At 49.3% G+C, this 26,381-nt stretch overlaps 1 protein-coding gene across 3 annotated transcripts; it reads right to left on the bottom strand.

Annotated features, from left to right (window-relative positions):
- Positions 1–297: 297 nt before the first annotated feature.
- Positions 298–19,720, bottom strand: DNAJB13 (DnaJ heat shock protein family (Hsp40) member B13). Of its 3 annotated transcripts, XM_019037374.3 has the most exons (9): positions 18,033–18,153; positions 14,543–14,831; positions 12,334–12,437; positions 11,099–11,260; positions 5,547–5,704; positions 4,332–4,445; positions 2,124–2,237; positions 1,260–1,336; positions 298–622 (listed from the first exon to the last, which is right to left on the bottom strand). In XM_019037374.3, exons 2-9 carry the CDS (start codon positions 14,710–14,712, stop codon positions 469–471), a joined length of 1,053 nt encoding a protein of 350 aa, XP_018892919.1. In that variant the 5' UTR covers positions 14,713–14,831; positions 18,033–18,153; the 3' UTR covers positions 298–468. The 3 variants fall into 3 exon arrangements, 2 of the variants coding, with proteins under 2 accessions (XP_018892919.1, XP_004051839.1); XM_004051791.4 differs by lacking the exons at positions 14,543–14,831; positions 18,033–18,153 and adding an exon at positions 19,577–19,720; XR_008670009.2 differs by lacking the exon at positions 298–622 and having other exon boundaries at positions 2,124–2,326; positions 18,033–18,178.
- Between the last annotated feature and the right edge of the window lie 6,661 nt (positions 19,721–26,381).

Here is a 26,381-nt window from a genome sequence, read left to right as displayed (position 1 = left end):
CTGCAATGAATGTTTTCTTTTGTGCTTTAGTTTTCCTGTCTCTAACATGACCATATCACGCTCCAGAGATTGTCTCTTCTGTCATGAAAAGCCAGAGCAGAGCTAGAGACCCTCAGAGGCCACACAGCCCTGCCCCACTCTATCAAAGTGGAAGCACAGAGGATCTGAACCCTTACCTGCCCTTTCCCACAAAGCCAGGACAGGGACTCAGGCACTCAGCTCCTTGGGCCTCTTTCTTCCCTGTGCCCCACAAGAAGAGCTAATATGAAGCTCCTCTCCAATGTACTCTCGTGGGTGTAGCTGGAGGACAGGAAATAGATCTTTATTATGTCAGTTTAAGCCCTGCGCCATCCCACCCTGGTATCATATCTGTGCAGCAGGCTCCCCTGCACACCCTGAGGCTGTGGCGAGTAGGGGTGGGGTGAGGCCCGGCTAGCCTCCTCTCACCCCTGCTCCAGCCCACCACAGTCATGTCAGCAATGCCTGGCGCAGCATCTGCTTCTTCTGGGGGGTGAGGCGGGTGGGGAACTGGATGTCGAAGAAGATGAAGAGATCCCCTTTCTTAGTGGGGTCCTCCGGCAATGGCATCCCCTCCCCTGGCACCTTCTTGAAGTATTTGGGGCTGAAATAGGATGAAAGAAAGGAGCATAGAGGGCATCCCAGAGCAGCATCTCAGCATGTCCCTGTCATATAACCCCTATTCACATAACCCCAGGAAGGGGACAGTCACTGCAGTCTTCACCTGGAGTGGTTCTTAGCCAGAACTGGTTGGGAAAGGAGCTCCCTGAAAACCTGTTTACACTGAGTCTCTGATGGAGGATTCCAGAAACTTTGTTTAAGACATGGGAAACGGGAAGTAAAGGTGAGCAAACCCTGGGGTGAGGGCGAGGGTGCTGGGCTGCCAGGAAACCTCCTCACGGGCAGAGGGCCTTTCTTGGAAAAGGACTTAGGGGATGCAACTCAGAACTCTAATGAGAAGTTTGCAGGGGATGGAGGCTACGGGGTTGCCCAACAATGGGGGCCTCTAGCCTCTGCAGTGGCTTTGTGTGGATTAGAAAAAGATGTTCCTTTTGCCAGGTGATTGCAGCCCACAGCTTGGCCAGTGTGGATTCAGTTTTGGTCCTCTCTATCCCCTCAGCAGGGAACCCTTCTGCTGGGGGCAGCCTGTACAACTCTACTGGGCAGACCTGTCACACTACCACCTAAATCCCAGGCTAGCCCTTCTCTTGGCTACTGGGGCCCAAGGCAGATGGACTCACTGGACGATGTCATTGATGGGGATGTTGAGCAGACGGTCATCTAGGGTCCTCACCTCCACAGTGCAGCAGGTGAGAGCCTAGGGAGGGTCAGGGCCAAAGGTGGGGCTGAGGAGGGTCACCATGGCCCTCCTATTTAGAAGGCACCTTAGGAACCTGTCCAGTGCCAGACTGTGAGTTGGGCACAAGGGAGACGAGGCTGTTCAATAACTAATAGGTGAATGACCCACGCAATTTTCTGCCCTGGCAGGAAAGATGGATGGATCTGGCAGGTAAGATGGATGTTGTATAAATGTAATGATGGAGATAGAATAAAAGCGTCTGTGGGAGCCAAGGAGAGGCCCCTAAACCATTCAGGAGTGGGGCAGGAAGTGGTAGCAGTGGTGGTAGCTATTGATGAGGACCCTATAGGGTCAGGTGAATAGACAGCATTCCAGGGAGAGGGCCCAGCAGAAATGAGAACGGAGGTGTGACAATGCGCCACACAGGCAGGGTGCTATGCGGCGAAGGGGCGGGAGTGCAGGGGAAGGAGTAAGCAGGGAGCAGATCGCAGAGGGCCTCCAGTGGCACAAAGATGTTTAGACAGGAGTGTGGCAGGGTCTGATGAGTGTGTGGCAGGACCACTAAGGAGAAGAGCCTGGAGGAGATGAGAAGTGGGGAGGAGGGCCTGCTGCGCAGATCTGGTGTACAGATCCAGGCGGTGCAGATGAGCAGAGGGGACCAAGTGGATGGTGATTTGGAGGGTGGAATCCACAGGGCTTAGTGACTGATGGCAGGTGGTTGTGGGAGGGGAGGCCAAGCCTAGGCCGGGGCAGGCAGGGCTCACTCTGATCTCCTCCCCGCTGCTCCTGCACTTTGCCCACTCACCTTGCCAAGAGGGATGGGGTTCACGAAGAAGAGGTTGTCATTCTCCCTGCGGAAGCGAGGGTGTAGCTTCTCCTTTACGATGAAAATGATGTCTGCTGGGATGATGTTGGGGCCCTGGGCAGGGGACGCCAAAAGGTGACAAGGACTAGTTGGCCGTGTGACCTTGGCCAAGTTCCTGCCTCTACTTGTCTCCATGTCTTCATCTGTACAATGGGGAGATGAGAGCAGGTTTTCTGGAAGGGCCTTTTCAGTTTGGCCCCCATAGCCCAGATGGATTAGAAGCCTGAGAAGCTTACCCAAATGAATCCCCCCAGAATTACTTCTGTACTGAGCATGCCCAAAATAGACACACTCAGCTGGCGGGGCGGAGAGGCTTCCTCAGACGGCAGGCAGGTGGAACACTGAGCTGGGCATCAGGCAACTGCCCGTATGTCTCTGTCTTGCTAGTAACTCCAGGCATGACACCCCTGTCCCAAACTTCATTAAGTCACCAAAACTCTGCTGAGGTCTCTTCTGGGCGCTGGGGACAGAGGAATCAGACTGGCCCCTAACACTGACGGTGAATCCTCAGCACGCTCAAGACATGATAAAGGGAGGCCCAGAGGCTGGGGCTCAGAGGAGGCTGCCCAGAGCGGGGAACACTGGAGCTGGGTTTTGAAGCGCGTTTATTGGAAGTAGGTGTTTTATTTGTATTTTGTCTGTTTGTTTTGTTTTTAGACAGGGTCTCGCTCTGTTGCCCAGGCTGAAGTGCAGTGGCATGATCATACTTCACTGCAGCCTTGACCTCCTCGGCTCAAAAGATCCTCCTGCCTCAGTCTCCTGAGTATCTGGGACCACAGGCACACACTACCATGCCCAGCTAAATTTTTTATTTTTAGTAGAGACAAGGTCTCGCTATGTTGCCCAGACTGGTCTCAAACTTCTGAGCTCAAGTGATTCTCCTGCCTTGGCCTCCCAAAGTGCTGGGGCTATAAGTGTGAGCCACCAGGCCAGACTGGAGGTAGATGTTTCATAGGTGAGAAAGGGGGCAAAAAGTGCAGGCAAAGGAATGTGTCTTCCCTGGCTCTGAATGCCTCTTCTCAGGACTTAAGGACTCAGCACGCCTTGGACAATAAATTTATGTTTTTATTTAAATAGTATTTAATTTAAAATTATTATTAATAGGCCAGGCACGGTGGCTCACACCTTTAATTCCAGGCACTTTGGGAGGCCGAGGCAGGCGTATCACCTGAGGTCAGGATTTCGAGGCCAGTCTGGCCAACACGGAGAAACCCTATCTCTATAAAAATACAAAAATTAGCTGGGTGGCCGGGCGCGGTGGCTCACGCCTGTAATCCCAGCACTTTGGGAGGCCGAGACAGGTGGATCACCTGAGGTCAGGAGTTCAAGACCAGCCTGGCCAACATGGTGAAACCCCGTCTCTACTAAAAATACAAAAATTAGTCGGGTGTGGTGGTGCATGCCTGTAATCCCAGCTACTGGGGAAGCTGAGGCAGCAGAATAACTTGAACCTGGGAGGCGGAGTTTGCAGTGAGCTGAGATCGCACCACTGCCTTCCAGCCTGGGTAACAGAGCAAGACTCTGTCTCAAAAAAAAAAAAAAAAAAAAAAAATTAGCTGGGCATGGCGGCGCATGCCTGTAGTCCCAGCTACTCAGGAGGCTGGGGCAGGATAATTGCTTGAATCCAGGAGGTGGATGCTGCAATGAGCTGAGATCATGCCACCTCACTCCAGCCTGGGCGACAAAGTGAGACTCTGTCTCAAAATAAAAATAAATAAATAAATAAATACATAAATAAATAAAATTATTATGATTAAATGGTTTCTGAGTAGCTCCTGTAGTTGGGCTTTATTCTGAGAAGCACTGAAGAAAATCAGGAAAACACTGGAGTTCAGACTGGGATCTCCTTTCAGCTCTCATGTTCTTGCCCTGGGCAAGTCCCTTTCTTCTCTGGGCCCCCATTTCCCACTCTGTAAAATGGGGACAGTCCCTGGGCTGCCTGTTCACAGAAGCACTGTAAGGCTAAGGCTCTGTTCCTTGGAAGGAACATTAGGGATCCCATCTCACCCACTCTGCAGACTGGGCTCTCTACAGACCAAGGCTCACAGGGGCAGGAAAAAGTATTGCCTCCTTTCCCTTCCTTTCCTCCTCAGTCTTCCCACCGCCTGAGCTCAGTGACTGACCTGAGTCAGCTTCTTCCCCCCTCACCTGGTCCCCTTCCTTCTCAAAGGTGATGCGTGTGCCCTGCCTCCAACCGGGCTTCACGTCAATGGTCAGGATCTTGTCCTTGATGGTGGAGGAGTACCCATCCTCGTTCAGCACCTATAGCAACATATCAGGTGTGGGGAGGTCTGCTTAGGACTTCCATGAGTACAGTTGAGATTTGCTCAGATTTTCATGAACACTCAGGTGACCTTTGCACACGTGAAAGATGCTCTATGGGATTTGTACTTGGGCTCAATCCTCTAGCAATGGGAAGAGCCTCCAGCAATGGGGAGAGCCTGCCCTGAGCCACTCCCACTCCCATCCTGTTGCCATGACAACCAAGAACTTATGATTCCAGTATGGCAGAGGATGCCATGAGACTGGGGCTGGGGGTTGAGAGGCCAAGCAGTCACCATTAGTTGATCAAACACACAGCTCCAGCCCTGGCCACTAACAGATACATGGTGAAAATGTACTCCATTCCTCTCTCCAAATCCCAGAGGCCCGGCCCTGAGCCTCCAGCAAGTCTCTTAATCCCAAAGAGAGAAATGAAAATCAACATATCTAAGCCTCCCCCAGTGCATTCCCCACTGGGGATCCTTCCACTCCCCGGTCGCATGTCCAGATGGGTTCCATCTGTGGAAAGCATGGCCGCATCGGCATCTCCTCTGCTGGGCAAAGGTGGAGGGGGCTTGCTCTTATGCCTGGCACAGGGCTGGGCCATGGGACAGGGCCAAGCCAAGTACTAGACACGAGGCACTGAGGGTCTTCCTCAACCCGTCACCTTGGGGACTGTCTCCCAGCCCACCCTCCATGCCCACTGTTCTTTCTTATGCACGAGGCATGCACCCTGATGAAATCCTGGGAATATGGTCTGGTAAAGCCCAGAAGGAAGAATTCAGAGGAGACTCCTCCCATTCAGAGCCTTTCCAGTTCCCACAGGGATGGGGCTGAACTGAAAGAAAGGAAGGGAAAGAGCCTGTCCCAGTTGGGAAGGCTGCAGAGGGCACTCCTGCACTAGGAAAGAACCGGGCTAATGTCTTCAATTGTCCCTTCCGAATTTCAGATTCCGGAATTCTAACATCCTAGGTCTCTGAATCTAAGGTTCCATAATTCCATCAGAGACCATCCCTGAGTCCTCCCGCCCAGGTAAGGGAGGAGGCAGCTGCTAGGCTGCAGGAGATAGGTGGCTCCGGGAGGAGCAAGCTGAGTACTCACCCTTCTGGAGATCTTAATTTTTTTGGTGCAGCCAAAGAATAAGTCCTCCAGGGACAGGTAGAGATCCCGTTCGACTTGGGGGTCCTGCTTCTTGACCCCTCGGCCCTGGAGCCCCCCAAAGTTCAAATCTACCTCACTTCCTTCTGCATCAAAAAACTCTGCAGGGGGTAGGGAGAAGAGTAAGAGAAATTGTATCCAGAGACCCAGACATGCGCGCGCGCGCGCGCGCGCGCACACAAACACACACACACACACACACACACACACACACACACACACACACACACACACACACACACACACACACACACACACACAGAGCCTCCCTATCCAGATATGCTCCCCAACCTCTTCAGTGTCCTGTGTAATACCCAGCATCCTATAACCACCTCTCACACTGGCCAAACCAAGGAGCTGTCTTCAACTGCAGATGCAGTGATTATCATCCTTTGCCATTTCCCACTGCTTCACCTCCCCTTGGGACATTCCCCCCCCCCCCCCCTCCCCCGACCCCCGCTTCCCCGTCTCTCTTATTCACAACTCGGATACCGTAAGTCTGGCTGTCTCAGGAAAGGGAGGCACTCCCTCTGGTGGCCGCGCTCGGGAGTGCCAGAAGAGACTGCTGGTAGTCCTCGGCAGGAAGGTCAGAGCCTGCCAGTCCTCCCTACTCTTCCCCAGACTCCATAACCCTTCGCTGTCCAGCCCAGCCCAAGACTGCTAAAGACCCCAGACTCAAGTTTCTATAAAGCTGTCAGCTGAGATGGGGGAGGGAAAGGGTTGGTCCCTAACAATTTGAGAGGCCACCGGCATTCCCCAAACTCCTCTTTCCTCAATTTCTTTTGCCCCTGCCCAGCTCTGCACCCATAACCCCTCTTGCTGCCCCCATCCTTCCTCCCAGTGCAAAGACAGCCCCATCCTGGCTCTGCCCCTGATGTGCTGTGTGATCCGTGGGCTTCAATGTCTTGGTCTGTGGGATGGGGTAATAATGCCTGACCTGCCTTCCACCATTAAGATGAAGAGCTAAAACTTGCTGAGAGCTTACTATGCGTCAGGTGCTATTTTTGGAACCTTACATTATTATTTCATTGGTCCAGGGAGCCCAAACAAAACGCTTAAGGTCCCGTAGCTAGTAAGCAGTAGAGTTGGGATCTGAACCACAGGACAATATGACTACGGAACCTGTGTCCTTAACCACTGTGCCACACCGCATCGCTAGATGTGGAAGCCCCTTCATAAGCTGTAAACTCGAGGGGCGCTATGGTTAAGAGTTTCCATATTCTGCCTCTCATGGTTAATGCCATGGAATGAACTTCACAGGCTAGAATGGTGAAATGACCTTAGGCAGGGATGGTGAGGTGACTACACTATGTCCCTCTAAGATGTGATGGGCAATCAAGAGGCCTGCAAATCATCTGGTCCTCCTGTTGCATTGCTGAATTCACTTGTTCACCCAGACCTACAGTGTACCAGGCAGTAAACACCCCAATAGCCAGTCCACAGGAAGCCCAGCCCCTCAACCCTGCAGGGAGATGGGACTCAGGAACCCTTGGGGTGGAGCACTATGGCAGTATAGCTTCTGGGCACTGCCTGAGGAAGCCCAGACCCTGAGCCTGACCTTTCCCAATGAGCGATGCCCTGTAGACTCACTTGGCTCCTTTGAACTGAGACAGGTAGGGAGGCAAGGTCCACTGTATGGCATTTTTGGACTGCAAAGCCCCTTTCATTTTTTTTCTTTTTTTTTTTTTTTTTGAGACGGAGTCTCGATCTCGTTGCCCAGGCTGGAGCGCAATGGCGCAATCTTGGCTCACCACAACCTCCACCTCCTCGGTTCAAGTGATTCTCCTACCTCAGCCTCCTAAGTGGCTGGGATTGCAGGCATGCACCACTGTGCCTGGCTTTGTTTTTTTGTTTTTGTTTGTTTGTTTGTTTTTAGTAGAGATGGGTTTTCTCCATGGTGGTCAGGCTGGTCTCGAACTGCCGACCTCAAGTGATCCGCCGGCCTCAGCCTCCTGAAGTGCTGGGATTACAGGTGTGAGCCACCATGCCCGGCCGATTGCAAAGCCCCTTTTCATAAACATTATCTCATCTGATAATAGCCCTTGAGCCTTAATGATTATTTTGGCTATGTAATGGTTAGGAAGCTGGGGTTTCAGAGGGGTGAAGAAATTTTCCCAGGATCACACGGTTCACAAATGGCAGCGCATGGATTGGAAACAGGCCCGCTACTCGAAGCCCCTTGCTGTTTTCAGTCTCACGTGGAGCTTATAAACTCAGCTTCTTCTGGCAGACACATGAGGGTGGCACAAGGTGGGAGCAGTCTCTGAGGCAGAGGGGCTGTAACCCACATATTGGCACAGAAAAGAGAAGGAAAGAACTTATGAAGTTCAGAAAGGCTGAAGTATAGTCAGGGAGAAGGGGCAAGGGGTGTAGGAGAAAACAGGCAGTGAAAAATCTAGGCCTTATGTGGGTATAACTGGAGCCAGGAAGTCAGGTGTGAAGGTCTTTTCACTGCCTTTGCAAGATGATTCTGAGCCTCAGAAATCAACTCTTGGTCAGTTTGTCTCAGATCTGGAATCACGCACCCATCCACCTACTCAGCCATCCTTCCGCCTACCCAGCCATCCATCCGCCTACCCAGCCATCCTTCTGCCTACCCAGCCATCCATCCACCTACCCACCCATCCATCCGCCTACCCAGCCATCCATCCGCCCACTTACCTATCCATCCGCCCACCCACCTATCCATCCGCCCACCCACCTATCCATCCGCCCACCCAGCCATCGATTCGTTTACCCAGCCATCCATCCGCCTACCCACCCACCCACCCACCATGTGCTCATCCATTCATCCATCTGTCCTTCCTTCATTTCATGCATCCACCCATCCACACTCACTCTTGTCAGATGCTAGGCTGGGGTTTGGCTACGCTGAGATCAATCAGACCTGGAGGATCTCCCAGTCTGGTAGGGAGACAAGCATATTAGGGAAACTATAAATAGCACAAGAACTGTTTTAACTGCAAAAGAGACAAGAGGTATCTTCCCACAAAACAATATTAGCAAAAGACTGGAAAGAAACTACCCATCAATAAGACAGTAATTAAAAATAATAAATTAGACCTGGCATGGTGGCTCATGCCTATAATCCCAGCACTTTGGGAGGATGACGCAGGCAGATCACCTGAGGTCAGGAGTTCAAAACAAGCCTGTCCAGTCTTGAGTGGAAACCCCATCTCTACTAAAAATACAAAAATTAGCCAGGCATTCTGGTGCCCACCTGTAATCCCAGCTACTCGGGTGGCTGAGGCAGGAGAATCGCTTGAACCCAGGAGGCAGAGGTTGCAGTGAGCCAAGATTGTGCCACTGCACTCCAGCCTGGGCAACAGAGCAAGACTCTAATAATAATAAATTATAAAACATCCATGGTAGCCATGCTGGCACTTGGCATGTGCTCTGTCCTCCTTCTTGCATACCTTCCCTGCTAGAGAATCTGTAGAGCCAAAAGGAACATCCCCCAGACTCTCTTGCAGCTAAGGTTCTGGCTTTGAATTCTGTTCATCGGGTAGTTCCTGAGCTACTTGGGAGGCAGGAAGAAGGCGGCAGGCATCTCTCCATGGCTCTGTCTGGAGCTGGTGAGCACTGTTGTGGAAATACTAGGTTTTTCTGCAGCAGCCTTTGTGTGTCCACCCACGAGTTTCATGCCTGTCAGAGGCAAGTGAGGCAGCAGTTGCAGCTACATTTACGGTGTGCTCTGGAATGCAACGGTGACATTTCCTGATTCCTTCTTTGTGACTGTGGCAGAGACAGCAGCTCTCCTTGTGGGCCAGTTTAGAGGTGGTGTTCTTGGAAGATTTCCTACAGGGCCAGCTTACAGCCTTCTCACCCAGGCCTTTCAATGATTATTTATTTATTTATGTATTTTATTTTTTTGAGACAAGGTCTCAATCTGTCACCCAGGCTGGAGTGCAGTGGCCCGATCTTGGCTCGCTGCAGCCTCAACCTCCTGGGCTCAGGCGATTCTCCCACCTCAGCCTCCTGAGTAGCTGGAACTACAGACACACACCACCATTCCTGGCACATTTTTTTGTAGAGATGGGGTTTGGCTATGTTGCCCAGGTTGGCACCGAATTCCTACACTCAAGCGATCCAGCCACCTTAGCCTCCCAAAGTGCTGGGATTATAGGAGTGAGCCACCACACCTGGCCTCGGTGATTTTTTAAAGCACCTAATTCCCTGTTTTGAACCCCTTTCTGCTTCACGTGGCTAAAACAGTATTTGCTTCTGCAGTGGATCCCTAATAGACATCTGTACAATGAAATCTTATGCAGATCTGTACATAGTATATAGATTTGCATGTAAGTGAATAAAGTAGATCTATATATAGCATAACATATAAGATCATCTCCAAGATATATTAAGTGAAAAAAAATCAGTGTGTAAAATGTGGCCCTATTTCCTTAACAAAATAAAAGGCTTCTGTAAAAATAAATACAGCTCATACAAGCAGGAAAGTTTCTGGAAGGATACATAAACTGTTTACTAATAGCTGCTTCCCTAGTAGCTGCTTCTGAGGAAGAAAATGGAGGGCTCGGCCGGACACGGTGGCTCATGCCTGTAATCCCAGCACTTTGGGAGGCCGAGGTGGGCAGATCACCTGAGGTCAGGAGTTCAAGACCAGCCTGGCCAACATGGCGAAACCCTGTCTCTACTCTATGAAAAATACAAAAATTAGCTGGGCGTGGTGACTCACACCTATAATCCCAGCACTTTGGGAGGCAGAGGTGGGCAGATCAGCTGAGGTCAGGAGTTCAAGACCAGCCTGGCAGACATGGTGAAACCACATCTCTACTAAAAAATATAAAATTACTAGCTGGGTGTGGTGGTGGGTGCCTGTAATCTCAGCTACTCAGGAGGCTGAGGCAGGGAGAACTGCTTGAACCCGGGAGGCAGAGGTTGCAGTGAGCGGAGATCATGCCACTGCACTCCAGCCTGGGTGACAGAACAGGACTCCATCTAAAAAAATAAAATAAAAAAGAAAGAAAGAAAAAGAAAATGGAGGGCTGGAATGTATTTCTTTTTTATGAATTCTGTTTTACTTCTTCTTCTGCAATGTGTTTTTTATATATTTATTAAAGTAAAAATAGGCCGGGCACGGTGGCTCATGCCTGTAATCCTAGCACTTTGGGAGGCCAAGGCAGGCAGATTGCCTGAGCTCAGGAGTTCGAAACCAGCCTGGGCAACATGGTGAAACCTCGTCTCTACTAAAAATATAAAAAAATTAACTGGGTGTGGCAGCGTGCGCCTGTAGTCCCAGCTACTCGGGAGGCTGAGGGAGGAGAATCATTTGAACCCGGGAGGCAGAGGTTGCAGTGAGCCATGATCCCACTACTGTACTCCAGCCTGGGCAACAGAGTGAGTCTCCATCTCCGAAAAAAATAAGCAAATAAAATAAAATAATAAAGTAAAAATAAAAACAAAACTACTCAACAAAAACATCACTTATAGCTGTGTCCTTTCTCTGTAAGGCAAGGTGGGGGAGGAAGACCTCTTACCACTGAAGGGGTTGTTTCCACCAAAGAACTCGTGGAACACCTTTTCAGGTTTGCCGTGGAAGACGTAACCGGTTGTCCATGGGGTCTGGGATCCAAACTCCAAAGGAATCCCACCCTTCAGGCCCTCTTCTCCAAACTTGTCGTAGATGCCTCTCTTCATGGCTGTGGATGGGCATCACCTTAAGGAGGTGTCCAACTTTGGGGGCTGAGATAGGTGGAGGGGGTGGGAAGCAGGCGGATATGGAGAAAGGGAAGGAGCAGAAGCAGCCTGATCCCAAAGTGCCTGCTGTCTGGCAGTCTTTGGAATGAGACCCTAGGAGTCAAGGGTTCCATTTCATTCTGGGAGGACCTAGGTATGGCTCCTGTAGCCCAGAAGAGAGACGGAAAAGCCTTGAGTTTGCTGGGAGCAGGGTGAGAGACTGGGGGAATAACTGAGAGACTGAGGCTCAGGCAATGGCCCTGGGATTTGGCCTAACTCAGTCATCATAGCCACTGTCTTATCTGGGGTAAACGGAATCGTAGAACCTTGACATTTTAGAAGCTAAGAATTCTAGAGCCTCCAAATTTTAAAACTTTGAAATCCTAGAGTCTAAGGACCCTGAAGTCCTGAAAACTCGGGGCTGTAGAAACCTTAGTGATCTTCTAGCTGTACTTCCGCAGGAACCAGGATTAGTCTCCAGGACAAGCCCCCAGGGAAAGCCCCGCAGGACGGCCCTGGGTGCCGGGGCGGGGATCACACTTTCTTCACTCTGCTGGTTTCGGTAGGAGACAGATTTCCTAATTACTCCTGGCCTTTCTCTGCCTCTTCCTACTGTTGCTGGCCCTGGGGAAATGGACACTAAGCCACTGGGAAGGACCTCTGGGAGGGACAGGTGGGCACGCCTGCCCACCTTCAGCTTTCTTCCCCGTAGCTGCAAGCCCCTTATTCTGTTTCTCCCGGGGAAGGTCCCGTCCCCGCAGGGCATAGGGATGCGTGGGGAATGTGCCCCAGCTCCCACACTGCCTGCCAGGATGAGCGAGTCAGTGTAATCCTGGGCTCCACACCCCACGTCCTCCACCTCAGCTTGCTTCTACTGAGAAAGGCGGGTCCGTATTCTGTCTTCTCTGTGTGTCTAGATTCTAGGCAGGGAAGAAGGATGCTTCCTCGCTATTGGGCCCCCTCAGAAAACCCAACAGTCTAGAGACTTAAGGAATGATCCTAATCAAGCGGGGTGCTCAGCCCCACAGCTACTCACGGTCACTCAGCACGTCGTAGGCCTCTGCTATTTGCCTGAAAATCTCTGCTGAAGACGGCTCATTTGACTTCAACGGGTGGTGCTTAAGGGCGAGTCTGCGGTACCTGGAGGAGGGAGAATTAATATAAGTCGTATCAGCTGGTCTGTTTCTGAGGGCGGACCAGAGTTCAGAGCCGGCACTCTGTTCACTCCTGCCTAGCTATAAATCCGGGGTGGCTTCACTGGCTGTGGTGGCTGCGGAGGTGCACTGCTCAGCTCTTGAAGAGTAGCTGGTGCGGGGAGCACAGCTGCCCGACAGTTCCAGCAGCTGCCCCCCTGGGCATCTGAGCTGAAGCTACTGCCCCTGAGCTGCCCTCAATGCTTACGTGTGGTGGGGATACCAGGGCTGGCCCATTCCTGCAAGACACAGGACTCCTCCAACGGGCAAGCTTTGCACGAGGGCTCCCCAGAGGCTGGCTGAGCTGCTCCCCGGGCCTCGCTGCACTCTCCCTCCTTCCTCCCCTCCCTGTCTCCACTCGCAGGTGTCAGGCCGTACTGTGCGCGCTCCTGCTCCCTTCCCTTCATACTTCACGGTTTCTCCAGGTACATTTCCTGCTCATCTAATCCTGTTTGCTTCTTAGAGGACCGGAGCAGACACACAGGCGTCTTGGGAGGATGAGCTACAATTGGGTGTGCAGCGGGCATGGCTGAGGCGCTCAGTGCCCGTCCGGTTCCTGTGCCGCCCCCACCCACTCTCTGCTCGTTTTTTCCCCACTTCTGTTCCTGCCCAGTCCTCTGCTATTTGCCTGAAAATCTCTGCTGAAGACGGCTCATTTGACTTCAACGGTGGTTAAAGGGCGAGTCTGCGGCACCTGGAGGAGGGAGGGTTGATACAAGTCGTACCAGCTGGCCTGTTTCTGAAGGGCAGACATCGCAGCGTCTGAGAATATGTATCGGCAGTGACCCGGGGTGGGGGAGAGATGGCGCGGATTGGGTGGTTTGTGGAGAGCTTAATAAAGGGACCATTCGCCCAGGTGCTGGAGGAGCGGAGGGAGACTGCCAGGGACAGCGGAGTGCAGTTTTCCCAGGCCAGGAACCCCGAGGGGTCTGTTGGAGTGTGTGGACAGGGCCCTCAGCGGCGCTGTGACCTTCTGTCAAGCGACACAGCTGACTGAAGAGACCCCATAGGAGGAGAACTGGGGAATAAAGCCGCAGCCCTGCCCTTCTCCCTCCCCATCTCCCCGCCTGATGCTCCCCTGGGCCGGCTCCATGTGGAAGGCTGAGGGCAAGGAAGCCTCCCGGAGCCCAGCAGGGCAGGAAGGGTGGGGAGTGGGTCTGGAGGGCTACACGGGAAGCATCCAGCACAGACGCCTGTCATTCAGCCCAGGCGTGACCCCCAACCTTGCCTCCACCCGCTTTTCCAGTGCCCACACCCGCCTCGCCGCCATCCCCAGAGTTCCACAGCTTCTCTTCTTATTCCAGAGGCAGGCTTCTGTCTCTCACAGCTAAATCTCCATCCCGAACCAGACCACTTCCCTGAGCCAAAGACTACCTCCAAGTGCCTACTTGCCATCTCCTCTCCAAGGTATCATAAATTCACTGAGCCCAGACATATACTTTTTTTTTTTTGAGATGGAGTTTCTCTCTTGTTGCCCAAGCTGGAGTGCAATGGCACGATCTCTACTCACTACAACCTCCGCTTCCTGGGTTCAAGCGATTCTCCTGCCTCAGCCTCCCAAGTAGCTGGGATTACAGGCGCGAGCCACCACGCCTGGCTAATTTTTGTATTTTTAGTAGAGGCAGGGTTTCACCATGTTGGCCAGGCTGGTCTTGAACTACTGACCTCAGGTGATCCGCCCACCACAGCCTCCCAAAATGCTAGGATTACAGGCGTGAGCCACAGCGCCCAGCCTTCTGAAATACTTTCTGACCAGGTCCCTCTCCTGGCATAACCCTTCACTGGTTTCCCCATTGTCTCCAGCATAAAACTCGGATGTCTCACTCTAAGATCCAAGCCCCTGCTTCTCCCTCTGGCCTCACTCACTGTTTTCTCTTGCTGCTCCCTTGACCTCTCCTGCATGACTCACCCCTCTGCAGCTCCTCCCAGCTTCTCTGGGCAATTTTTAATTAATCCTTCAACTTTCGACTCAGGTGCCAAATCCTCCAGGGCACCTTCCCTGATTGTTAGCCTCCTTTCTAGGTTAGACTCCCCTTCCCAAGTCCCCAGCACCTTTGATCCTCGTCCTCAGCAGTGCTGTGTTCCAGGTGTCTATTGACTCCTCTGTCTAATAGACTGGGAGGTCCTGGAGTTGCTGCATCCAGTTCTAGCCCCAGTGCTGGGCACTGAGCAGGTGTGAGTAAATAAATGATACACACTAAGCATCCTGCAGGGCAGTCCATCTCACTGTGGCATGGCTCTGACTTTTAGGCAATGCCTCCTCTTACTGCGATAGGAAGCTGGATCTGTGGTCCTGCAACTGCCCCTCCATCCATAAGGGTCCTGGCTGTGCCCTGGGGACCTTACAGAGAGAATATCTACCTTCAGAGACTTGAAGACAATTGTCACAGCCTTCCAAACCAGCCTTTCTCAATTATAAAGGTCACAGTCAGTTATTTTTATTTATTTATTTAGAGATAGAGTCTCACTCTGTCACCTAGGCTGGAGTGCAGTGGCACAATCTGAGCTCACTGCAATGTCCGCCTCCCAGGTTCAAGTAGCTGGAACTACAGGTGCCCACCACCACACCTGGCTAATTTTTGTATTTTTAGTAGAGACGGGTTTTTGCCGTGTTGGCCATGCTGGTCTCAAACTCCTGGCCTCAAGTGATCTGCCCATCTCAGTCTCCTGTAATCCCAGCAATTTGGGAGGCCGAGGCAGGCAGATCACTTGAGATCAGGAGTTCAAGACCAGGCTGGCCAACATGGTGAAACCCCGTCTCTACTAAAAATAAAAAAATTAGCCGGGCACAGTGGCACACACCTGTAGTCCCAGCTACTCAGGGGGCTGAGGCAGAAGAATCACTTGAACATAGAAGGCAGAGGTTGCAGTGAGCAGAGATCCTGCCACTGCACTCCAGCCTGGGTGACAGAGAGAGACTCCGTTTCAAAAAAAAAAAAAGTAACAAGGTTTGAGAAAGGTTTAGTTTTTCATATAAATTTGAGTGGTTTCAAAATTATCCCTGCAGTAACATCACTCTCATTCACCTGCTTTCCTGAGTGGGAGAGAAAGGGGTGAAATCACAGCTTGAACGCTGCAATTATGAATCCTGGGCAATTATAAACTATCATGATGTTTTTCTTCCTTATATAAGTTTAGCTCTTTTTTTTTTTGATCAATATCTAGGTGATCCCATGAGCAAGCATGTCATACATGTGACTTAGAGTTATTGCAGGGGAGAAGGGTTAAGGACAGCTTTTTGAAACCTACATAGTTCTTTTAATCACTCTATTTATTTATATTTATTATTTATTTTTGAAATGGAGTTTTGCTCTTGTTGCCCAGGCTGGAGTACAATGACTCAATCTTGGTTCACTGCAATCTCCACCTCCCAGGTTCAAACGATTCTCCTGCCTCAGCCTCCCACGTAGCTGGGATTACAGGCACCCGTCACCATGCCTGGCTAATTTTTTTTAGTAGAGACAGGGTTTTACCCTGTTGGCCAGGCTGGTCTCGAACTTCTGACCTCAGGAGATCCTCCTGCCTCGTCCTCCCAAAGTGCTGGGATTACAGGCATGAGCCACCGTGCCCAGCCTTATTTATTTATTTATTTATTTATTTTGAGACGGAGTCTCGCTCTGTTGCCCAGGCTGGAGTGCAGTGGCACGATCTCGGCTCACTGCAAATTCCGCCTCCCAGGTTCACGCCATTCTCCTGCCTCACCCTCCCGAGTAGCTGGGACTACAGACACCGGCTACCACGCCGGGCTATTTTTTTGTATTTTTAGTAGAGACGGGGTTTCACCATGTTATCCAGGATGGTCTTCATCTCCTGAACTCGTGATCCGCCCGCCTCAGCCTCCCAAAGTGCTGGGATTACAGGCGTGAGCCACCGCGCCCGGCCTATTTTTTTTAATTTATTTTTTTGAGACGAAGTCTCACTCTGTCACCCAGGCTGGAGTGCAATGGCACGATCTCGGCTCACTGCAACCTCTGCCTCCTGGGTTCAAGCAATTCTCCTGTCTCAGCCTCCCGAGTAGCTGGGATTACAGGCATGCGCCACTACACCCGGCTAATTTTTTGTATTTTTAATAGAGAAGTGGTTTCACCAAGTTGGCCAGGCTGGTCTCAAACTCCTGACCTCAAGTGATCCACCTGCCTCAGCCTCCCAAAGTGCTAGGATTACAGGTGTGAGCCACTGTGTCCAGCCATTTTTATTATTATTATTATTATTATTATTATTTTTGAGACAGAGTCTCGCTCTGTCGCCCACGCTGGAGTGCAGTGGCGCGATCTCGCTCACTGTAAGCTCCACCTCCCGGGTTCACGCCATTCTCCTGCCTCAGCCTCCCGAGTAGCTGGGACTACAGGTGCCCGGCTAATTTTTTGTATTTTTTAGTAGAGACGGGGTTTCAGTGTGTTAGCCAGGATGGTCTTGAGGGAAGAGAGTGACCGTCTCATATTGTTTTATATTGTTTTATACTCAGTACCTGTTTTAAAAAAAAAACAACAAGGAAGTAAAACCAAAGACAGGCAGCCCAGCGCCAGGCCTGAAACCAGGCCTGGGCCTGCCTGGCCTAAACCCAGTAGTTAAAAATCAACTCATGACTTAGAAACCGATGTTATTCATAGATTCCAGACATTGTATAGAAGAACATTGTGAAACTCCCTGCCCTGTTCTGTTTCTCTCTGACTACCAGTGCATGAAACCCGTCACGTACCCCTTGCTTGCTCAAATCAATCACGACCCTTTCATGTGAAATCTTTAGTGTTGTGAGCCCTTAAAAGGGACAGAAATTGTACACTCGGGGAGCTTGGATTTTAAGGCAGTAGCTGGCCGATGCTCCCAGCTGAATAAAGCCCTTCCTTCTACAACTCGGTGTCTGAGAGGTTTTTTCTGCGGCTCATCCTGCTACAGTCTCGATCTCCTGACCTCGTGATCTGCCTACCTCGGCCTCCCAAAGTGCTGGGATTACAGGCATGAGCCACGGTGCCCGGCTCAGCCATTTTTATTTTTTTGAGACAGGTCTTGCTCTGTTGCCCAGACTGGAGTGCAGTGGTGCAATCACAGCTCAATGCAGCCTCTACCTTCTGGGCTCAAGCAATCCTCCCACCTCAGCCTCCCAAGTAGCTGGGACTACAGGTGTGTGCCATCATGCCCAGCTAATTTTTAAATTTTCTGTAGAGACAGGGTCTCCCTATGATGCCCAGGCTGCCCTCTCAAACTCCTGGGCCCAAGGGATCCTCCTGCTTTGGCCTCCTAAAGTGCTCAGATTACAGGCATGAACCACCATGCCAGGCCTTAATCACTCTTTATATGACATGGTTTCACATGCAAATGATTGCTGGACACATGCGTTATCTCATCTAATCCTATTTCAATCTCACAGCAACCTTTATTATGATGATTTTTAGACATGGGAAAACTTTGGCTCAAAGAGGTTAAGTAATTTGCCCAGGTCACACAGCTAGCAGGTAAGTGAATCTGGATTCTGATCCAGCCCTTTCCAGTGCTTAAGCTGCGCTTATCTTTCTGCACGCCCACTGCCCTTCCTCCTGATTACCTTTCCCTGGATGGGTCCTTCTGGTCAATGAGATGCTCCGAAGAGTGGGTGACATCATACACTGTCCTGAATTGTTCTCAGATCCTTTCATGAGTTTGTGTCTTTTTTCTCCAACACCGCAGACTCTCCACTTATGCCACTGATCCCCTACAGGACCTGGCCCAGGAATAGGCCCATGACTGGCAACTCTGGGAGGCCTGATATCTGAACACTAGCTCCACCATTTACTAGTGCACTTGTGGGATAATAATGGCACTTAATTCTCAGGGCTGTTGTGAGGGTTAAACAGTGATGGAAAGTTCTCAGAACAGCACCTACACACTCAAAACATGCACCTATTGTCACTGCCTAACTTAATTGATTGAGTTATCCTGGACTCCTCTTTTCTTCACCCTCCAGTGATCCACTATAATTGCCAAGTCCATTCCCTCCCCTTTCTCTGGCCTCATCTTTTGCCTTGATTACCACGAACAGCCTCCTAAAGGGTCTCTCTCCTTCCAAGATAACTTCCACAGCCCCCCATACTTCCTCTTCTGTAACACTCATCACAGTTGTGGTGACTTATTCAACATCTATTCAGCAACAAAATCTAGCTGCATGAGGTAAGGGAGTGTCAATGTCGGATTCCGACATTTATCTCCAGCTGCTACCACTGCAGCAGGAGTGAAGTACCCTCTCAACCCTTGTGGTAGACGCTCAATAAATATTTGTTAAAAAAAAAAAAAAACATGTTTTTGGCCGGGTGCGGTGACTCACACCTATAATCCCAGCACTTGGGAAGGCTGAGGCGGGTGGATCACCAGAGGTCGGGAGTTCGAGACCAGCCTGACCAAAAAGGAGAAACCCCATCTCTACTAAAAATACAAAATTAGCTGGGCATGGTGGTGCATGCCTGTAATCCCAGCTACTTGGGAGCCTGAGGCAGAAGAATCGCTTGAACCCAGGAGGCAGAGGTTGCGGTGAGCCGAGATCACGCCATTGCACTCCAGCCTGGGCAACAAGACCAAAACTCCATCTCAAAACAAAAAACAAAAACATGTTTTCAGAAAAATGTACTGACTCCTGTTGTAGGCTTTCTTAGGAATGAGCCAGAACGTCCTTAACACCCAATGGAAGTATTCAGGAATGTAGTTTAGTCAATGCTGAAAACCTCCATCATGGCCAGAATTGAATTTATAACATCCATCTGGCCCGGCCACTCCCTTGTTCACAAGCCTCTGGTTCTCCATAATATTCAAGATAAAGTTCAAATAGCTCCTTTGTCCCCATTTCATTGCTGGGAAAAGCAAGGTACCCAGGAGAGGAGATAGGGCATGGAGCATAAAGGGAGATGGGTTGGGAGCAGATTGAGGAACTAAAGAGTTCAAATTTCCAACCTGGGCCCTGACCCAGACCAAAGCCAGGATACAGGTATGCAAGAAGTGAAAGGAGGAACAAGGTTTACCTTGTCTGCGCTAAGCTGTGCAGGAAAGCTCGTTTTGGAAGAGAAGAGGGCAGGGCCTGCCCCAGCACACCCCTAAGGCCTGGCTCCCACCCCAACTTACGCCTGCTTGATCTGGGCATCCTCTGAATTGCGAGTGATCCCGAGCACAAAGTAATAATCCAGGCCCATTTGTCTGGCTAGCTGGCAGTCAGGCCCTGGATAGTCCTCAGACTCTAGCAAGGCGGTTAGTTGGCTTCCTTGGTTGCTCCTGACAACCGCACAGGTGCACTCTGGGAGTTGTAGTCCCACTTCCCTAAACAAATTTCAGCTCTGCCACAGAGAGGAGTCAGTGAAAGGACTGGGGGAGAGCTGGGGCTGATTCTGTGACCCTGTGAAAGGTCACTCAACTTGGAAATTGAAGACTCACAGGGCTCTGTTTTATTTTGTTTTTGTTTTTAAAGAAAGCAGTAATTAGTTTTAATAAAAAGGTTTTAGAAGAAATGCATTTGGCTAATTTTTTAAAAATACATTTATTTTAGAACAGTTTTAGAGTTTAGAAAAGTTGAGAAGACAGTACAGAGAGTTCCCATATACCTCACATCCACATTCCCCTATTTTATTATTATTATTATCATTATCATGTTTTTGAGACAGGGTCTCCACTCTGTCACCCAGGCTGGTGGGCAGTGGCAGGATCACACCTCACTGCAGTCTCGACCTCCCAGGCTCAAGGGATTCTTCCACCTCAGCCTTCCAAGTAGCTGAGACACAGGCGTGCACTACCATGCCTGGCTAATTTTTGTATGTTTTGTAGAGACGGGGTTTCACCATGTTGCCCAGACTGGTCTTGAACTCTTGGGCTCGGCTTGGCCTCCCAAAGTGCTGGGATTACAGGTGTGAGCCACTGCATTCACATTCCCCTATTATTAACATCTTACATTAGTATGGTACATTTGTCACAAATAATGACCAATATTGATACATTATTATTAACTAAAATCCACATTTTATTCAGATTTACTAGTTGTCTTAACCTAATATCTTATTTCTGTTCCGGACCCCATCCAGGATGCCACGTTACACTTAGCTGTCACATCTCCTCTGGTGCCTCCTGACTGTGACAGTTTCTCAGACTTTCCATGTTTTTGATGACCTTGACAGTTTAAGTAATAATGGTCAGGTGTTTTGTAGAATGTCCTGCAATTGGAATTTGTTTGGTGTTTTTCTTTTTGTTTGTTTGTTTTTGTTTTTTGAGATGGAGTCTCACTCTGTCGCCCAGGCTGGAGTGCAGTGGCACAATTTCAGCTCACTGCAACCTCTGCCTCCCGGGTTCCAGCGATTCTCCTGCCTCAGCCTCCCGAGTAGCTGAGATTACAGGCATGTGCCACCATGCCCGGCTAATTTTTGTATTTTTACTAGAGACGGGGTTTCACCATGTTGGCCAGGCTGGTCTCAAACTCCTGACCTCAAGTGATCCACCCACCTCAGCCTCCCAAAGTGGTGGGATTACAGGCGTGAGCCACCGTGCCGGCCCTCCTTTCCCCCTTACTGTATTGCACTCTTTGGAAGGCAGTCACTGTGTGGCCCACCCTTACAGTGAGGGAGTTATGCTCCACCTCTCTGAGTACAGCAGAGCCCTGTTTTCCCTGCACATCCCAAATCCAATTGGTCACCAAGCTCAGTCCATTCTGCTTCCTAGACAACCTCTCAAGCCCAGCTCCTCTGCTCCTCCTCCTCATAATCAGGGCCCAGCTCTGGCTTCATCTTTCAGCAAGACCACAACAACTTCCTCGCGGGCCTGCCTGCCTGCCTTGTCTCTGTTCTGCAAAGCCCACACTCCTCATTACTTTGAGTGAACTCCAAACTGCTTACCATGGCACACAGGCCCTCTGTGATCTGGTGCCTCCCTTTCCGCCTGAGCTCTCACCACTGCCCTACACGCACCCACTGCTTGTCAGAATGGACTGCAGTGCTTGCCACTGCCCAAACCAGCCATCCCCTCTCCTCATTCACCTCTGCTGCTACCTCTGCTCAGAACCTCCCACCCCACCCACCACAGACCCTCGCCTCAACCCAGCTAACTTCTATTTGTTTTTTCTTCTTAGGAAGAAAAAGAGCACCATTAGAACATTCCTTGTTGAAGGAATATTGCCCCGATGTGCCCCTCCCTACCTGTTTGTAATTCTCTTGCTTTTCTTTAGAGCTTTACTCCATATGCCTGTACCCAGTGGTGTGCTGTTTTGTGGCATTTGCCAGTTCTTCCCAAGCCAGTACAAGCCAGCTCCAGTGCCACACTGCAAATATCCACAGCAACATATTTACCTTTTCATATTTTTGAACTTTATATAAATGGTATCATTTATACAAATGGTAGGTATTTGTGTGTGTGACTTATTGTCACAGGCTGTATAGTACTCTCTGTTGATGAACATTTGGGTATATGCGCCCACTTTGCAAGGCAATGCCAAAGTTTTCTGGTGTGGTTTTCTAATTTAAGCTGGCAACAGCAGTGTATCAGTTTCTTTTGCTTCATATCCTCACCAACTCTTTTTTTTTTTTTAAGACAGGGTCTCCCTCTATTGCCCAGGATGGAGTGCAGTGGTGCGATCATGGCTCAACCTCCTGCAGCCTCGACTTCCTGGGCTTAAGCAATCCTCCTGCCTCAGCCTCACAAGTAGCTGGAAACCCAGGCAAACACCACCACATCAGGCTAATTTTTAAATTTTTTGTAGAGACGAGGTCTTGCCATATTGTGCAAATAGGTCTTGAACTCATGGGCTCAAGTGATCCTTCCATCTCAGCTTCCCAAAGTGCTGGGATTATGGGCATGAGCCAACACTCCTGGCCCTCACCAACTCTTGATGTCAAGTTTTAAAACGTTTGCCAATATAGTAGGCATAAAGTGGCATCTCATTGTGGATTTTAATTTGCATTTCTTGGTTGAGTATCTTTTCATACTTATTGGCCATTTGTTTTTCCTTATTGTGAAACACCTATTTATGTTTTTGCCCATTTTTTTCTATTTGACTATCCTTTTTACAAACTGACAGGCCAGGCATAGTGGCTCACGCCTGTAATCCCAGCACTTGGGGAGGCCAAGGTGGATGGATCACCTGAGGTCAGGAGTACAAGACCAGCCTGACCAACATGGAGAAACCCCATCTCTACTAAAAATACAAAATTAGCTGGACATGGTGGCGCATGCCTGTAATTCCAGCTACTTGGGAGGCTGAGGCAGAAGAATAGCTTGAACCTGGGAGGCAGAGGTGGCGGTGAGCAGAGATTGTGCCACTTCACTCCAGCCTGGGCAACAAGAACGAAACTCTGTCTCAAAAACAAACAAACAAACAAACAAAAACTGACTAGTGGCTTTTTATGTTTTTTGAAAACAAGCTCTTTGTTGATAATATGAAATACGAATCCTTTCTTCAACTTGAAGCTTTTTTCACCTTTTTAAAAGTCAAATTTATCAATCTTTTCCTTTCTGGTTACACGTTTTGTGTGTGTCTAGTTTAAGAAATATTTCCTTATGTGAGGGCATAAAGATCTTCACCTAAATGATCTTCCAAAAGTCCATTTCACATTTAAATATTTAACCCACCTAGAGTTTATTTTTTTGTATATGGAGCAAGGTAGTATCTTTTTTGAAAGATATCCAACTGCTCAGATCATTTATTTAATTGTCCATTGTCTTCCCACCGATCTGTACTGACTGCTGTGTTAGATATGAAATTTCCACATATGCATGGGTTGGTGTCTGGACTACTGTCCATTGGTCTATCACTGGGGCAATAAGTTGCTAGAAGAGCTGAGGCAAGTCTTGCTTGTCTGACATAATGTAAGAGAGTCTTGGAACATGTCCTGGGTCCAGGGTCTAAAACCCCTCGTGGCCTTTGGAACACCAAGCTCTGTGCCAAAGGGTGGAAGGCTGCCCTGCCACACCACAATCTAAGCCCAGGACATAAAACCCCTCGTGGCTTGGATGGAATCCAGGGCTCAGGGAATAAAACCCCTCGTGGCCTCTGGAATGTGTCCAGACTTGCTGGCTCCTTGCTTCTTGCTGTCCCTGGTTTGCAAATTGATTGTTATCTTGAGATAGAAAAACATGTTCTCCATTATCTCAAGTAGCAGAGCATACTCCATATGCTTAAAAGAAAATGCTAAACTGCCACAGCTATAGGTCAAACGCTTGATGCACCGCTTCCTTTCTAACCCCACGTCCTCACGTCCTCACCACCTGCTTCTTTGTTTGATCACCAATAAACAGCATGGGCTCCCAGAGCTCAGGGCCTTTGCAGCTGCCATACTGGTGTTGGCCCCCTGGACCCACTTTATGCACTCTTGTCTTGTCTCATTCCTTTGACTCTGCCAGACTTCGTAGCCCCCACAGCCTGGTGTTGGGTCTGATCACTCCAACATTTCTGGCACCCAATGTGGGGCAACGAAAACCCCTGTGAAGGAACGCTAGAGCATGCGGAAGCAGAGGACACATTGTCAGAGGACACCCGAGGATGACTGAAAGAAGCTTGGTGGGTAAGCTGGGCGCTTGGAAGAACCAGGGTAACAATAGGACAGAAAGAAAGCAAAGATTCTGCTTATTTAAATTTCTTAAGGCATTTATTACGGAGAGGGGGAGTGAAAGTTAGTACTCAAAGTCTATTAACACTTTTCAGCACAGTAGAGCAGTTCTGCCCATGGCTTCCGGAACAAGGGACTATGGAGTTGGATGAATGGGAAAGAACTGGCAGAGATTTTAAAAAGGCATATAAAGATGGAGCCAAAATTCCAGTTTCTGTTTGGTCAGTGTGGGTGTTAATAAAGGCAGCTCTTGAGCCATTTCAAACAGATGATGAGGCAGATTCAGATGAAGAAGAGGAGGATGAGTGTAAGAAACTAACATCAGATTCTGAATGTGAGGCACAGGAGCCGGAGGAAATCATAGAAAAGAAAGGAAAGCTGAAAAAGACAGATTTTACTGGTCCATCAGCTCCGCCTGCTGAATTAAGTGAATGGCCACCTCCTCCCTCTCCCACAATGGGTGAGAAAGTGAAGCAGCTATAAACTTACTGCTCCTGTAGTGACAACATTAAAATCTGAAGCAACTGGTGGTGCTATACAAAATTCTATTCAGAAGGCTAGAGCTGAAGGACACCTTGAAGCATGGCAATTTCCAGTTACTATAACCCAACAAGGAGGACAGAATATAGCTAATTGGGCCACTTTTCCTTTTAAGTTATTAAAAGAATTCAAGCAAGCCATTAGTCAATATGGGCCAAATTCTCCTTTTGTGCGAACTTTACTAAAAAATGTGGCTCTTGATAATAGGTTAGTACCATATGATCGGGATACTTTAACAAAATCTGTTCTCACTCCGTCTCAGTACTTGCAATTTAAAACTTGGTGGGCTAATGAAGCTCAAACTCAGGCAAGAGAAAACACACAGGCACAGCCGCCTGTGCCCGTGTCCTCTGAACAGTTAATGGGGGTCAGCCCTAATACGGGTTGATTAGACAATCAAGCATTAATGGAGGATGTTGCCGTTGCTCAGTTACGCTCTGTATGCTTAAGGGCATGGGAAAGAATAAATGTTATAGGGGAAAAATATCCATCTTTCAGTTCTGTCTGACAAGGAACCATATACTGATTTTACTGCTCGGCTCCAGGAGGCTGTGTATAAAGCCATAACTGACAAAACAACCTCAAGATGTTGTAATAAAGCTTCTTGCATACGATAATGCCAATGCAGAATGTCAAACTGCTATTCGACCTAGGAGGGGGAAGCCTCATTTGGCTGAGTATATTAAGGCTTGTGATGGCACTGGGGGTAACTTACATGAGGCTACTCTTTTAGCTCAGGCTATGGCTGGATTAAAAGCCGGAAAAAATATGCCTCGTTTCTCGGGTTCTTGTTTTAATTGTGGGCAATTTGGACACACAAAAAAGGAATGTAAAAAAGGAAATCAACAGGCAAAGGTTACTACCAGTAAGCAGCAAAAAACGTTCCGGTATCTGCCCCCGATGTAAAAAGGGAAATCACTGGGCAAATCAGTGTCATTCTAAATTTAGCAAAGATGGACAAACTCTCTCTTGGGCCCCTCAACAAACCGAGGCGTATCTGGCACAGCCAGTGCCCTTACAAACGTACAAGAATTGTCCCCCGCCACAGCAGGCAGTGCTGCTGTAGACCTCTGCAGCACAAGTCCTGTCTCCCTACTTCCTGGGGAGCCACCAAAGAAGGTCCCCACAGCAGTTAGGGGCCCTTTACCCTCAGGATCAGTTGGTCTATTGCTTGGAAGGGCTAGTTTAAATTTAAGAGGTGCCACTGTACATACAGGAATAATTGATTCTGATTATACCGGAGAAATTCAACTAGTTATCAGTTCCTCAACTCCGTGGTCTGCTTCCCCAGGAGAAAGAATTGCTCAGTTGTTACTTCTACCTTATACAAAACTGGGAAGCAGCACAGTAAAAGGAATGGGAGGCTTTGGTAGTACAAATCCAGCAGGAAAGGCTATCTATTGGGTTAATCAAGTGTCTGACAAAAGACCTATTTGTACAGTAACGATTCAAGGTAAAGACTTTGAGGGACTAGTAGATACTGGAGATGATGTTTCTATTATTGCTTTAGATCAATGGTGCCAGCATTGGCCCAAACAAAAGGCATCCATTAGTATTGTTGGAGTAGGAGCTGCCTCAGAAGTTTTTCAGAGTTCCTTAATTCTGCCATGTCAAGGGCCAGATGGTCAGGAAGGGACTTATTCCAACAATGGGGTGCTGAAATATCTATTCCTATGGATCAATATAGTAATAACAATAAACAAATGATGAAAAAAATGGGATATCTCCCAGGGAAAGGACTAGGAAAAAATGAAAATGGACAACCAGAACCTTTAGAACTAAAAGGTTAAACAGAGCAAACTGGATCG

Source organism: Gorilla gorilla, chromosome 9 (assembly GCF_029281585.2).
Source record: "Gorilla gorilla gorilla isolate KB3781 chromosome 9, NHGRI_mGorGor1-v2.1_pri, whole genome shotgun sequence".
Taxonomy (NCBI): domain Eukaryota; kingdom Metazoa; phylum Chordata; class Mammalia; order Primates; family Hominidae; genus Gorilla; species Gorilla gorilla.
The sequence above is the reverse complement of the archived record's forward strand: the minus strand, read 5'-3'. Positions and strand labels throughout refer to the sequence as shown.